Here is a 16,413-nt window from a genome sequence, read left to right as displayed (position 1 = left end):
TAGTGTACTTACAACAACTAACTCCCAACTTTGTTTGCATCACGTAAGAGACAGACTGATGCTGCTAAAACAAATGTTACTGTGATTATACTAACTCCCAACCTTGACAGTCTCACGTAAACAAAACGCCACTATATTGTTAGCTATGTTAGCGTATTCACAATAACACCCAATCTTGTTTTTAGCTTGTTTAAAAAAAACAGACTTACATTTTGATAGAGCACAATGTACCCCTCAAAATCACTTCATCAGTAAACACAACTAGAATTAATCCACATGTTGAAGTTCAATAGCACGAATAGCTAATAAACTTGACGAAGTGAAGTAAGAAAGCCCTTTTCCAAACAAAAACACCTCAAAGAAAATAAAATCAGGTAAACAATCTGCCATAGTAAAAGTCAATAATGGCTATCTGCAACTTTTATCGTTCATTATTTTTTGCATTACAGACATATTAGACGTGTTTTCATAGGCCTTTGAAAATAATGACCTTGGAGTACTGTTGTTGCTGTTTGTGCTTTTGCAGCAGCGATGTGTGTAGATGTGCTATATGATGCACGTTGTAGGTGACGTTCTGTTAACAGGATAGTAAAATACTGGATCTGATGGGTGTGGAGTCTGCCATGATCTTTGAGGTTTACTCAAGTGAAGGCCTCTGCAGATCTTTGACATGGAGCACTTGACAGAAGATGTCGTCTACATCCAACCTTTTTCACACCACTGACCGGTTTAATGCCAGACAATATTTCCAAAGTTTGCGTTTGATATTTTTTCACCAGTTTCTAAGAACCATATTTTTTAAATTAAATTTCTGCTACAAGTAATTTAGTTTAAAAAAATCTATAGACAGATGACGAAGATTCAGTGAAACAAAGTTGTTGGCAATGATAAGATAAGATAAGATAAAGATACTTTATTGATCCCAGCTTGGGAAATTCAGTTGTTGCAGCGTCGGCGTTAGGCTCAAGATACAAACTTACACACAATAGATGACAGAGAACCAAAACAATCAATCGGAAAGAAACATCAGTGAATTAGCACAGTCGTATTGCATGCCACATCAGGAGAGAGAAAATAGACGGACCATAAATGACTTTATCTATTGCACATGGATGACAAGTTATAGAGTCCAATGGAGTGAGGAATGAAAGATCTCCTGAAGCGGTTTGTGTGACAGCGAAGCTGCCTTAGTCTGTTGGAGAAGGAGCTCCGCTGACCATCCAGTACAGGATGGAGAGGATGCTCAGGATTATCCATGATGGATACCAGTTTATTTAAAGTCCTCCTCTCCATCACAGATTCAAACGTGTCCATTTTGCAACCAATTACAGAGCCCGCTCTTCGGATCAGTTTGTTCAGTCTATTGCTGTCCCTAGCAGATATGCTGCCCCCCCAGCAGACCACCGAGAAGAACAGAGTGCTGGCCACAACAGACTGGTAGAATATTTCAAGCATCTTGCTGCACACGTTGAAGGACCTCAGCCTCCTCAGGAAATGGAGTCTGCTGCTGGCCTTCTTATACACAGCAGTGCTGTTGCTCTTCCAGCTCAGTCTGTTGTCGATGATTACTCCCAAGTACTTGTACTCCTCTACCTCTGCCACATCTCTGCCAAGGATGTTGAGAGGCTGGGAAGCTGGTGGTTTCTTCCTGAAATCCATCACCATCTCTCTGGTCTTTTCCACATTCAGCTGCAGGTTGTTTTCTCCAGACCATCTCACAAATTCATCCACAAGATCCCTGTACTCCTCCTCCCGCCCACCATTAATGCAGCCAACAACAGCAGAGTCATCAGAGAACTTCTGAAGATGGCAAGACTCTGAGTTGTACTGGAAGTCACTGGTGTATAAAGTGAACAGGAAGGGAGAGAGCACAGTTCCCTGTGGGGCCCCCACACTGCTTGTCACCACGTCAGACAGGACACCGCCCAGCCGGACAAACTGCGGCCTGTCTGACAAGTAGTCAATGATCCAGGAGACTAAGGCGCCGCCCACACCCATCCGCTGCAATGGTGATAGTAGTTCCCATAGATATGACTCAGAGCAACTCAAATCAATCACTGTCAACTGGATTCAACATGGCGGCACACGTATCAGGAAGCAACGGTACTTCCTAATTGATAACCTGAGAAGGGAGAGTTTGAGCTGTGTATTGCTTTTAAAAGTCAATGCTCTCAGGGCAAAAAGATTTATCATTTTGTTTTTACAGAAATTATTGTGAATATTTTTATCACAGAGGAACATTTTCTGTGCCAAAATTTCTTAGAAGATGCTTAATTCAGCCTTGCTTTAGGGAAATTCACAAATGTCTGTTTTACAAGTTTTCACAAATCAGCAACTTTATTCTTTGTCAAATTCCTGCGGCTGGCTAAAACTGAAATTGTGACGTCAAAGTGGAATGCTAACAACTGGATGCTAACTTTCGCCGTCACACCACCGTCCTAAAACTGGTATTTTCTAAATATAATAATAGAATCCACTCTGTCTGCATCTTTATTATCTGCATGCGTTAAACATTTGAGAATCAGTCACCGCATATTAAGACGAGCAGCTTCTGGTACATGAGAACAACTGTCTTAATGAATCCATATTTGGAGGAAAACTCCTGGTTTTGTCTGTAAACAGCAGTTTCATGTTTCTTTGAAGTCAAAGACTTTTCTTCAGTTTCCTCACTGATTCTTTTCTCCCAAAAGAAACTTTCCAAATACGTTTTGTTGTTTGGCTACCAACTTAGTCCGAAAACTGCTTAAGTTCACATGATGTGTCAAGACTGACAGATGTGGTGATCAGAACCCAGTGGTTTTCCAAAAAAAAACCTCCGTCAGTATCAGATAATAAACAACACAAAAATAATCAAAGTTAGCCTTTGTATTATTATTTTTTTCTGTCTGTGGCCCTGTACCAAGTGGCCCACGGACTGGTACCAACCCGCAGCTGGGGGGTTTGGGAACACTGCTCTACATGTCTCACAAGATACTTCTTTGAAAGATTTTTTTACAATCCAATCTAATAAAATAAATAAAAAACACAATTTATAAGACAAACTGGCACAGTTTTCATAAAATGCTAGAAAAATAGGGTTGGAAAACTATTTTTTCCCCCCACTTTTGCTCCAATCACTTGTCTGGGACAATCCAGTTAATAATTTTATGAAAATACGGCATATTATGGACCACCAATCCAGTAATATATATCGATGTGCACTACACAACTCTTGCACATATTGATTGCCATCTTCTGTCCTTTTTTCTCCTAGATTCAACTATCCAGAATCAAACCTCCATGGGTCAAAGGGCACCCCACTTACCAGATCTGCCCACGGATTGTGCCCTCCGGAGAGGGCTCACGCCGCTCTGGAACTGGGGGAGCACGAACTCTGGCAGACATCAAAGCCCGAGCCCAGCAAGCCCGAGCCCAGAGGGAGGCCGCTGCTGCTGTTGCGGCCTCTGGCGAAAGGACAGGGACGACCAGTGTCGGGCTGCGGCCTGCTCTTGGGCTATCGGATAGCAACAGTGAACGACGAAGAAGAGAGCACCCAGGACCAACCGAGCCTGGAGGAGGGGGGCAGGAAGGAACCGGAGATGAGAAGAAGGCGGCCAGTGAAATGGAGGAGCAGGAATCGTCTTCAGACGCTAATTCGTCTGGAACACAATTACAGCTTCAATATGTAGAAGCTCACTGTTCCCCTTCATTATCCAACACATCCACCTCCATGTCTGTGGAGTCCCCACAGGCCCCCAGTCCCCACCAAGAGGGGTCAGCTAGGAGTCTGAAAGTAACAGAAGAGGTTGAAGAAACATCAGCAACTTCCCAGAGCTCCCCCTGTAGGTTCACAGACGGGCCTTGCAATCTCTCCCCAGATCCCAACATTACATCCAAGTCATTGGGCACCCAATCTTTTCAGGCAAACCATTTGCAGGAGTCAGCCGATGTCTCCGAGATGGCAGGCAAAGGTTGTGTAAAAACCATCCTGACCCAAACATCAATCCCTGATTCCATCCCTAGGTTTGGGACTCAGGGTGTAGACATTTTACAGACAATTGCCACTTCTTCTCAGAACAAAAAGCAGGAAAGACAAAAGGAGGATGGACCCTGTGTCATCGTCCAGCATAGTTCACACCATGAGGAACAGCGGGAAGTTTCGTCTCATTCAGTGGTGAAACAGCCAGAGGGTTCTCTTCCTCAATGTGATGTGAATCTCAGCATCAGCAGAAAGAAAGAAGAAGATGCAAATACACACAGTGACTCCACAGAAACTGCTTCTGACTGTGAGAATGAAGACCAGGAGGACGGGCAGCAGGAGTTGGCGGACCAAGAGTGGCGCTATCCTCTGAGTACCCAGTGCCCTGGTACTCAGAGCCAGCAGCTCATTGTGCAGTCCAATATGCTGGGTCACAAGGGTCAGACAGTCATTCAGCCTTGCTTTCCAAATGGTCTACCTGAGCTTCAGCATAACCACCCTGAGTCCCAGGACCACCATTCTGTCATTACGGCACCTTTGCTGGGTTTCAGAGAAAAGAATGCTGTGGTAAAAATTAAGCTCAAAGAGGACCGTAAAGCCTCCAGAACAAGTTATGTTGAGGAGTGCCAAGGATCTTTAAAGTCTCCTGTCATTCATTTAAATGTTGCTGCTGCTCCCAAAAGACTGGCTGGTCCAGCCAGATCTGTTTCAAGTGTGGAGGCCAACAACCCTCTTGTTACTCAGCTTCTACAGGGCAGTCTTCCCCTTGAAAAAGTCCTCCCTTCACACTCAGCCAACAGGCTGGAGATAAGCCGACTCCCAGGAACTCAATCCAGGACACCAACTCTAAAGAACCCAGGAACTCGCAACAAAACTGAGGTCCCAGTCCAACTTTCTAGTCCAGAAGAATCAGCTGTTCCTCAGGTTCTTAACCTGTCATCAGTAGAGCAATCTGGTTCCTGTCAGTCCCCAGTTGTGTCAGACTACCACCCTCCGATGGCCCCTGGTGCTGTCCCAGTTATTACTTCTGCACCACCCTCTTTTTCTTCTTCTGGATTGTCATCCAAAACCAAACCAGATGTGTCTCTTACTGCAGTGGAGTCTACGGTCAACAAGTCTCATGGCTCCCACTCATCACAGGAGGGTGTTGCCAACCAGTGCCCAGATACTCATGGGAGTATACCTAATTTACCCTCCCCTCCCTATGTGGACCCCTGTCCCCTGGAGGGGGTGGCAATCATAAAGGTCAATCTACGGCCTCAGCAACCTCAGCAGGTGTCTCCTGCTTCCCCTCCGAAACATGAAGCTAGCACCCGGCCGTCTTGCCAGGCCTTGGCTAAGGCTACGTCAGCTTTAACCCATGGTGTTCTCAAAAAGGAACCTGGGAATGCAATAGATGGGTACCTGTGTGGAGGAGCCATGGAGGGACTTCTCAACATGGAGCTGACACTGGCAAGGATAGCCAAAAAAGACCATGGAAAAGTTTCATACTCATCCAGCTCCCCTTCACCCTTGTCCTCATCTCCCTCACCTTCCTCTTCCGCCTCCTCCCTGCCCTTCCCGTTGTATGGAAAGCTTCCCAAACAGAGTGGATGTGTGGGAGCTGTTAGCTACACAGCCAACCTGTCAATGATGGACAACAGTGGTTTTACCCGGGGTGTGACTGAAAGCGTGCTCCAGCTACGCCCTCGTCTGGCGCCCAGCCACGCTACTCTCAGCATCCAAGCATTCGCCGACAGTGCAACCGACGAGGTGGCCCTGAAGTGCTCCTGCCGCCTCAAAGCCATGATCATGTGCCAAGGCTGTGGGGCTTTTTGCCACGATGATTGCATTGGACCCTCCAAACTGTGTGTGTCGTGCCTTGTTGTCAGATAGTGGGTTTTGGTGGATTTGCTGTTGGAGGTATGGTGGATGTGCACATGCCCTGTAAATCTGGTCTGTTTCTTTGGTTGTTGCTGATATCAGATTTTTAAGCTGTATTGTTTATTGATATTATTATTATTATTGTGAACTTGGAGCATGATTAATTGTACATTTTGCCATTTACCTCATGTTGTCTTGCTCCGCTTGTTATCAGTGGTAGATCACAATTTTTTTGACATCTAATTTGCTCCGCAAACTAGAAAGTATTGTCTCTTTGCAGAGTTATTTTTTTAACCATTGAAAGGAATAAAACATTGCTTCGTTATTTTAAGTTTGAATAGTTTTTCTGTTCATTTTAGTCAACTAACGAGATCATTACTCATCGAAATTTTAAAATAAAATGCAGAATCAGCATTTATGTGAAAACTATAAAATCATTTAAACAATTGCTAAGATGTATTTCACTAAAATATGTAAAAACAGATAAAAAAACAGGAAAACCTCTAGATAGATGTTTATTTTTGCCAAGAACTATTTTTCTAAAAAAATTTGGCTTTAGAATTGCTATTAAATGTCTGCAGCTCCTTAGGCGACTAAAAATAAGTGCTATGCAACACTTGAAGAGTAAAAATAACATAATTGGAGAATTAACAAGCCCAGTAATACTACTATCCAAATTAAATATTTAAGATTATTTAATGCCTCCTGCTGTCACTTGGGGATGCTTTTTGAGGAAATTTAAATCCATTGGACTAAAAATGATTTGGCAGTTGCATATTCTTTACATTTTTCCCATATAAAAAGCTAAGAGTTTAGTAACATGTTTTTGAAAATCCTATTTTTTTATCATCTTTTAGCTGTAGTTTAAATTATTTAAGTTATAAACAGACCAATCTGATGCCTCAAAAAAAGTAAGTGGCTTTGCTTCAAGCGTTCGAAGCCTTTGACTGATTCTTCCAAGCCCGCTTTCAGTGGAAGGGGTGTTCAATTCTATATTATTTGTGTAGCCCAAAATCACAACATTCATCTGAATGGGCTTTGTATAGGCAATTGTAAAGTAAACATGAATTCAAAAGGATCGACAATACATAGAATTCAATAGGAAAATACTGAACTAACTAAACAGAATAAACTAAACTGGGCAACCCTGCCCTTAGGGTGTGGCCTTCTAAAATGCTCACTGCTGATTGGAGAGTGGTTGCCATAGAAATGTAGACTTAGACCAAAATGGACCAATCACGGCTTACAAAGGATGTCTGGCTCCAACATGGCGACGGACTCATTGTGGAAAAATGGCAACTGAATTGACTTCATTTGGTTGGACCCTGAAGCAAGGCATTTTCTATGGGTGACATCCATAGACTGTAAAAACAATGGACAGCTCTACCCCTCCCTTCGTTTGTTTCCAGACAGTAAGTATCTGCTGGTTTCAAGAAGCCAAAATCCCATAGACTTCAATTTAAAAATAGACTGATATTACTGATTCATTTGACAGATTTCATCCATGCTGTCTGAAGGCCTTTTCCTTCTTATTTTGCAATTTTTCTTGCAGCATAAGAAAAAAAACTTTTCCCGTGCCTTTCTGGCTCAACACGGATGAACCAGGAGTGAAAAACTATAAAAAATAAGAATAAAGGTTAAATGCAAAATAACTGTTGGCAGATTCAAATGTTTGAATGGTTCTCTCTTAACCCTTGTGCTATCCTAGGCACTTTAACATTGGGAGTTGGGTCATCTAGACCCACTAGACAGTGCGCTGAACCTTTTTTCTTCAATGATTTGTGATCTTCACTGGTGTCCATGGATTACATGAAATCTTTCCACCTTTATCCACCTTTGTCATGGTAGGGAGAACACGTCAATGTAAGGGGGGGGTCATCTGGACCCACTAGACAGTGCGCTGAACCTTTTTTCTTCAATGATTTGTGATCTTCACTGGTGTCCATGAAATCTTTCCACCTTTGTCATGGTAGGGAGAACACGTCAATGTAAGGGTGGGGTCATAGGATAGCACAAGGGCTATCGGCGTGTACAATTCTCCCGAGCCGCGTCATTGACTGGCTAAAGGGGAAAGCTGAATACAGTCTGTGTTTCCATCACAACAATGTGAAAAACGTTATTAAAATTCTAGAAATCAAACCAAATTAAAATTGCGAATAAACACAAACCAACTCACGCTATAAGTCCTTCAAAAACACGGATGTGAACAATACCTTGCATTCACAGCAGATGCATTCAAATATCTGTGTGCATATCTCATTACAATGTATGGAGGACATGGATGATGTTTAGAGATTGGATTTATTCATTTTTAAAAAAATTCTACAAAACCATCTGTAATCATGTTCATGAGATCAATCAGTCCCCTGGTATTAGCTCCACTCCCGCTGTAAAACTGCTTTCCCTGACTACTGTGTCTCTGCAACCCACATTAGTTCAGGAGGGGAAAAACGAAAACTAGAATCAAATTATACGATATTGGTTTCTAAATCGCTCTGGCCATCTGCTATGCCGGGATCCAGCGGGGCGACTGCAGGCTGGCGTCCTGTCCAGGCTGTATCCCTCCTTCGCTCAACAGTAGCTGGGACGGGCTCCGGCAACTCTGCGGTCCCAGAGTGGAATCATTAAGAAAATGGTTCCAAGCTGTCTACCTGTGCAGAGTTGTTGCTCTTGTGACTTATTTAATTTTCAAAAAGTGTTTTCATTACAGATTTTGCGTAACATGTCCCTTTCGATACACCTCAGAAAATCCTCTAAGCACAAAAGCTTATTTTTTGATAAATGTGAGTATTTTCAGAAATTTTCATGTTTCCATTAGGCAAATTTATTATCACAAATCCAATTTGCGCAATTTCATTTTCAATAGAAATGTAGCAGCAAGAGATGGTCTCACAATAAGCTCACTCCTGTTTGGCAGCAGTAGTTGCCATAGATACGATGACTCAGAACGAGGCAGCCCAATCACTGCCGACTGATTTCAATATGGCGGCGTCCATGTCAGGAAGCAATGATGAGGGATTTGGCCTGATTAAGTCAGGTAAGGCATTTTCTATGGATGACGTCACACCTCAATTTGTCCATCATTTTTACAGTCTATGGGGACATCACACATGGTTCGTCGAGTTATATTATACAGTCAATGTCTGTACAACCTCCTGACTATCTGAAAAATCAACTTTTTTTTTATCCACAAAAGACACAATTCCCAGAGGCCCACTCCTTCACATTTGATTTCACTACATCCCCACATGTCCCCTTTAGATACTAAAAAGAAGGTATTCAGTAGTACGCAACTGAAAGATATTCAGGTTTAGAAATGTCCTCTGCAGAAGACACATTGCATTGCTGGTAATCAGGAGCATATTGGTGTAAAAATAACTATTTGGTCAGCAATCACTGTGTAATGGAACCATGGTCAAAAGTTCCTGTCGGTCTTCTGCAGATTTGCACACAATATAGTTCTCAATGCTCTCACTGATGAATGGAGGTTTTTACCCAATAGCTCATCATAAAAGTGATCATCATTCATCCTTTGTTTATACAGGGAGATTGTCGTGTCCTCTTTACTGAAAAGCAGATCTAAAGCATGTTTCCACCCCCATGCTTCACAGTGGGCATGTTGTTCTTAGGATGCAGCTCAGCCTTCGTCTCTCTCCAAACTAGGTGAGTGGCGTTTACACCAAAAAGTTCTGTTTTGGTTTTTTATCTGACCACATGATTATCTCCTGATCCTCATCTTTTTGGGATTGTTGTCATTTTGAAAGACCCAGCCACGTTTCATCTTCAATGCCCTTGCTGATGGAAGGAGGTTTTCACTCAAAATCTGACGATATACATGGTCCCATTCATTCTTTCCTTTGTCCAGGGGTGTCAAACATACGCCCCGTGGGCCGTAACTGGCCCGCCAGATGGTTTAATCTGGCCCGCCCACAAAGAGTAAAAATTATAAGGATGTTTAAAAAAAAAGGCACACTTCTAGTCCATTCCTGTGGCGAGTTATGCTTTTTTAAAGAAATAACAGAAATGCGCATTTCCGCCACTGGGGAGCAAAGGAAAAGCAAAACAGGTGAAACAGAATATCTGTGCACGTGCCAAAAGTGAAACCTAACAGCTCTGAGTCTGGGTAAGCAGTAGTTTGGTTCAGCGCAAGCCCCACCACTGTTATGTTGCTATAAGAATGATTAGTGACGCACTAATGACCAAAATGAGTGCTGAGCTTTCCAGGAAAAATGAACAGAGTTTTATTTCTTCAAGGAGTTGAATGCAAAACCTGCATACTTTGTATGTCATCAGCTGGTCGCAGTGCTCAAAGAATATAACATTCAGCACCACTATGAGACTCATCATAAAGAAAAGTTTCACCGTTTGCAGTTTAGAAAAGAGAAAATTTAGTAACTATTAGCTGGACTGAAGAACAACAGTCTGAATTTTCTGCAGCCGGGACATCAGTGATGGAGCAGTGACAGACACCTTATTAGACAAGTTGGTGCAAACATCCGAACCATTTTCTGATGGTGAACTCATAGAAAAATGCTGAAGGCTGCAGAAGTCTGGTGCCCCAAAAGCAGTCCACTTTTGCCAACACGAGTCGGTCAAGGATTACGATTGCAGAACCAACATCTTTGAGGAGACTTGGATGCCAAATGAAGGAATCCAGTCATTTATAGCATTTTCAGTCACGTTTGATGAAAGCAGCAACATCACATATAACTGTGCATATTTGTTAGAGGTGTTGAAGAGACGTTACAGCAGAGTTTCTTTATTTGTTGGACACAACAACAGCTGATGACATAGACAGCTCTCTAGTTACTGCGCTAGACAATGTTGGGGTGAACTGGTCACATGATGTCAGTCTGATGGCGCCCCATCAAAGTTCAGGAAGAAGGCAAGTGCTTCCAAAAAATTCAGACAGCTTTATTGCAACCATAAACCTGGAGAAGAAAAGACCATTCTGAAAAAATCAATGATCTCCCACAAATGAATAAACGTCTGGTCTTTTCTTCTCCAGCTTTATGGTTGCAATGCTCATCTTTTCATGTATAAAAGTCAGTTTGGCAGAGCACCGTAGGGAATCGAACCCTAACCTGCTAAAGCAGGCATACCATTATCAGTCTCTTTATTTTTTGACCAAACATGGAAGGAAGCTTTTGAGTTTTGTTTAGGACATAGAAACTGGATCTTTGCTGTTTCTGTTTTTCTGAGGATCTTTTGAATCGCCCTTAGTCCTGCCTGAAGTCTCCCAGGAGCTACACCATCATGATGGGACATTTGACCCTAACAAGGGCAGGGCAAATGCTCCCAACAACCGGGCTCCTGGGGTCAATTCAGGCACTCAAACCCCTCCACCACGATAAGGTGGCGATTCAGGGAGGGGAAAAATTTGTTTGTTTGCCAATTACTAATAATTTGGGTGGGAAAACCGAAGTTCTCTGAGGAAACCCACAGGCCTGCTCAACCTCTTTAAATTTGCTACCAATAATTTTGGGTGTTCTCTGTAGATAAATTTAGTTTGTCAACAAAAGTGAATTTGGATAAGTGGGGGAAAACTGAAGCCCTCAGAGAAAACCCACACAGACACGGGTCTGTCAGGTAATAAGGTTGACCCAACAAACCAACGTGCCGCCCTGTTTTTATATATTCGCATTCAAAATCTCTGTGTACTTAGCTTCTGAAACCCTTAAACTAACCCAGGGTTTAGTGTGGTGACATGTATCTGTACCTAACAAGATATTCAGTGAATCCAAAGCTAAATGTCAGGTCAGATAATGCTTTAAGGACCTTGAAAGATCCACACCATCTATTTAAGTGAATTTGGATAAGTGGGGGGAAACCGAAGCCCTCGGAGAAAACCCACACAGACACGGGTCTGTCAGGACACAAAGTCGACCCAACAAACCAACGTGCCGCCCTGTTTTTTTCAACCACCCCCCCACCCCCAAAGTGAACAGTCTTTTTTTTTCTTTCCCCCCCGCAGTTTTATCATATATAATATTCTAAAAAGTGATCCAGAGGACCAGGATGGAGCAGGACTGATTTACAGTATTTTCAAAGTACACACCTTTCTTTGCAGCCCTAAAAGTCTCAAACCCTAACCAATCGTTGGGTTGTAACCATGACAACCCAACTATTTACATCAAAATGACCTACTGTCATTTTCAACGCTAATACCCCTGTAACCATGACAACCCAACTATTTACATCCCAATGACATACTGTCATTTTCAACGCTAATACCCCTGTAACCATGACAACCCAACTATTTATATCCCAATGACTTCCCACCTCCTTCTCTCAGTCTCTGCTGTTGAGCTTCTTTAGCAGGAAAACTCAGCCTAAGCTGAAACCATCCAGATGTTTGCTGAGCTCAGTTACTTGCTCTTGTAGCAATTTTGTTTCCTTTTCCTGCAGCTTCAACTTGGTTTTCAGGTCCAGATTGGATATCACCAACTCATCAAGTTGTGATTTTAGATTCTTTAATTCTTCAACTTCCCCAAAGTCATCAAGCTCATTCAAACACAGAATTTTCTGTCCTTTCTTGAGTTTGGATTGAGTAGGTTGAACTTCTTTAGTAAATTCAACCTCATGACTCTGGAAATCACCAATGACCTGTTTATGTTTGGAGATTTCCTTATCCAAAACCTGCCCACGTTCATGCTCCACCTGGAACTCTTTTTCCATCTGTGCCAATACTGGAATGTACAGGTCCAAATCTGTCTGAGCTGAACTTCTCCTCTGTTCTTCCAGATCCAGAAACATTTCCTTCTTCTGCAGTTTTTCTTTCAATGTCTCGATCTGTTTTAGGAGGTCACTTTCTGTTTCCATTTTCTTCTGAGGCTGATGTACCTCTTTTTTGGTCCAATAATCCACATATTTAGTGTTGTTTTTGGTGTAGTGATTGCTCCTCTCTGGGGCTGTCCTGAGCAAGTTCCTGTCCTCAGATGTTGACATGAAACTATACACTACTTTATTGGCGTTATTGAAGACCTTTTTCTTCTTTTTGACCTCTCCGTTATTGACCTGGGTTGGAACATTGGCGTCTGTCTTTTTTGGAGACCAATTTTCCACTCGTTCAGTCTTTTGAACGGACACCTTAGGTTTCACCTTTTTGAAATCTGTGTTCACAGACATTGTTTGTGATTGATATGGTGTCTTAAAGTGGGTGTTGATGAAGACCAGACTCTGTATTGCCTCTCCGTTTTTGGAAAGTTGGCGGCTGTCTATGTTGTGTGGTTGGAAATCTTTGTGCTCTCGTCCAGCTTTTTCAACGTGCGCGTTCAGAACAGTTAGAAGCTTGAAAGCACACGTATACAAGAGTTTTCTTGGAAGCCTTCTGACTTCAAATGATGTCATTGTGTGATGTCAAATGACATCATGACATCTGATGACATCAGATGCCATCAGATGTCATGATGTCAAATGAAATCATGACATCGGATGACATCATGACATCATGATGACATCATTCATGTTAACAGAGTCCACTGGTTTATTTTCTGGGAGCAATGACATCATTCACCAGTTCAGCTCACTAGTCATGACATCATTTAATAATGCTTATTTTTTTAAATTAAGCCTATTTTAAATGTTATTCTTGGTTTATACATTGTTCTTATATTTTTTCTATATCCTAACATGTATATATATATACCATAATTTCCTGACTTTAAGCCGCTACTTTTGTCATGCGCTTACAGCCCTGTGGCTTATTCAGTAACGCGGCTAATTTATGGATTTATTTGCAGGCCGCCTTGAGGGTTCTATTGCTCTCGGAGTGGAGACTGGATGCGTGATTCAACTTCGAGCAGCAATCTAAATTGTTTTCAACATACCTATAAGCAGCCAAACAGCATGGACTTGACTTCAGGTCTTAGACACTTCACTCATGGTTCAACAAAAAGAAACACCCATGCCCAGCCGCATCCCACAATCCTTAGGTGCCATTAGACCCAACGTGCACGTGATCGCCACTACAATATGACACGGCTTTCAAGCTAAAAGCAACGTGAAAAAATCCACCATCACTAACGGGTTTGGAAAAGCCGGTCTGCTGCGTGACGGAGAGAACAGCGCATGCTCAGGAGTGAATTTACCTCTGAGTCACAGTGACACTAGCCCATCTTTTTAGCAGCTCCGTAATATTCGAGATGATCTTTTAAACGTGCTTTTATTATTGTTATGGTTTTTATGAAGCGCCTGTTCGCTCATCATTTTATTTTTAATCGGTGTGGTCAGTGCTTTTTTGTGGCACATGAAGCCGGAAGAAGGGTTAATTAGGAGGTGAAGGCTAACATGCGCTGACAAACAACATTTAGCCTTTAATGAACATAAATCGATACGGGAAATGCCGTAATCTGCAGCTTGGCTGCACGTAAATATGTGGGAATAACATCAGCTTTTATTTTGTCGGGACACGACTGGAAACACAGATCCATGTGATCGTTTGAACAGTTTCTAAGGACTGAGCGGAACTTTGCTTTGAAAAGCAAAGCTCCTCCCTGGCGCCCCCTTCACGAGGGGTGTCGGAGAAGATAGGAAGGGAGAGACAAGTAGCCCGCGGGGCAAGGGCGGAGCGCAGAGGCGTCCGCGGAGCAACAGTGTGTCACTGTTGTGGAAGGAAACTTCTGGCGCACGCGCTGCGCAGAGGCGTGCATATCGTGCTGAGGCGCCCCCTTTTCAGTCGCCGCTGCTTTCTTTTACTGGTATGTTTTTTTAACCAGCCCTGTTACTACCATATTGCCGACACGACACAAGCGGAAGGAGAGGAGACCTGCTCCCCTGTTCTCCCCTCTATCCACCGCTGCTCCTTGCTCATTCTTAAACACGCACAACAGTGTGGCGACCCGGGGGTTAGCCTCGCCTTAAGGCCCTAAGACTCATAGGAAATGGGGAATCGCGGGTGTAAATTTCCTCATCATAACTGAGGGATGTAATGTTGATTTTATGGTTACTGTTTGTAATTTTATGCATGATACCTCAATTGTCAATAAGTTAAAAAAAAAAAAAAAAAAAAAAAAAAACATAACTGAGGAACTTGTGAACAGAAGTCAGTTGCATGCTGTTTGGCAGATGTGGGTACGTTCATATGCATGGGCTGACGCAATGCTGACTCCTCCGACAGTGAGAACGAAACTGTCTCAAGACTGTGAGTCAGGATATTCAGTGTCAGGCTGATCGTGTTGGTCTACAACATGCAGCTCTTAGAATGGTGCGGTTTATGTATGAAAGACGTACACATTTTACTTGAAGTCAAGTGGGTGCGGCTTGTAATCAGGTGCGCTCTATAACCCGGAAATTACGGTATATATATATCTTAAATAACATGCATTAAATGAATCAGAACTTTTTAGAGAAATTGAATGTTTGTTTTTAAAAATCAACTGTAAAGAAGATATTGCCTTTGAATTTTTAGCTGGAGGCCACAAAGACAGACTCCAATAAAAATGGTGTTTTGGTGTTTTAACATGTTTTAGGAGCCTTTTACTCCTGATGGAGGACATATATAAAAGGATTTTAGATGAAAACTATATTTCTGAGTATTTCTTTATTCATGACGGAACAGGAGATGATGAAAAACCTGCGGTTAGAAAAAGCTCGGGCTTGTGACACATTAACTGCCACAGGCGGGCCAAAGTTTCCCTTCTCTGCTCCATTCCAAGGCATCCACTTGCAGACAAATAGATCCATCAACGCTTTTGTTTTCCTCGTCTGAGCTGGAATTTACGGTGGCCCAGAAGGGTCACAACACAACACAATAACTCACAACACAACACATTAACTTACCCCACAACACATTAACTCACAACACAACACAATAACTCACAACACAACACATTAACTCACAACACAGCACAATAACTCACAACACAACACAATAACTCACAACACAACACATTAACTCACAACGGAAGTAAAGCTGCAATGGAAGTGCTTTTATTCTGAAATTTTAACTGGCTGAGCGGCTAACTGCTTAACAGAAAGTAACGTCACAGCTCACTGTGACGTCTACAAAGGAAGCTAGCAGCAGTGTTGCCAGTTTGGGCGGTTTTGGGTCTAAATTTGCGGTCAAAATGCATAATTTGGGCTGTGTGCTCTCACCTCCCGTGGATCAAAGATGATCTCCTTGGTCTTTTTCTGAATAAATACAAGACGATAGTTATCACACCAGATTTTAACCCTTGTGCTATCCTATGGGGTCAAGATGACCATTGACGTGTTCTACCATGACAAAGGTGGATAAAGGTGGAAAGATTTCATGTAATCCATGGACACCAGTGAAGATCACAAATCATTGAAGAAAAAAAAGGTTCAGAGCACTGTCTAGTGGGTCTAGATGACCCAACTCCCAATGTTAAAGTGCCTAGGATAGCACAAGGGATAATGGAGGAGATTTCATCTATGTAGAGAGAAGGAGGGTCATCTCTGAGCAAGAATCACAGGATCATCTGAGAAATTGTTATGTAATTGTTAGGCTCACTACTCCTACAGTTGTTTGTGTACAATGTGTAAAGAAAGGGAGAGCTAACACAGCCCTGAGGAATACCAGCACTACAGAACTTGACCTTGAAATGTTGTTAACTTTGACCTGCTGAGGC

The 16,413-nt window shown here is 42.6% G+C and overlaps 1 protein-coding gene across 1 annotated transcript in view; it reads left to right on the top strand.

Annotated features, from left to right (window-relative positions):
• asxl1 (additional sex combs like 1, transcriptional regulator) overlaps window positions 1-6,155 on the top strand; it is a 28,624-nt gene extending 22,469 nt beyond the window's left edge. The window contains exon 12 of the mRNA XM_011473016.3: window positions 3,254-6,155. Within this exon, the coding sequence (XP_011471318.1) occupies window positions 3,254-5,833 (2,580 nt within the window). The 3' untranslated portion in view covers window positions 5,834-6,155. The remainder of the gene's footprint in view (window positions 1-3,253) is intronic.
• Window positions 6,156-16,413: the final 10,258 nt, after the last annotated feature.

The sequence above is a fragment of the Oryzias latipes genome, chromosome 7 (genome assembly GCF_002234675.1).
Source record: "Oryzias latipes chromosome 7, ASM223467v1".
NCBI classification, from domain to species: Eukaryota; Metazoa; Chordata; class Actinopteri; order Beloniformes; family Adrianichthyidae; genus Oryzias; species Oryzias latipes.
The sequence above is the reverse complement of the archived record's forward strand: the minus strand, read 5'-3'. Positions and strand labels throughout refer to the sequence as shown.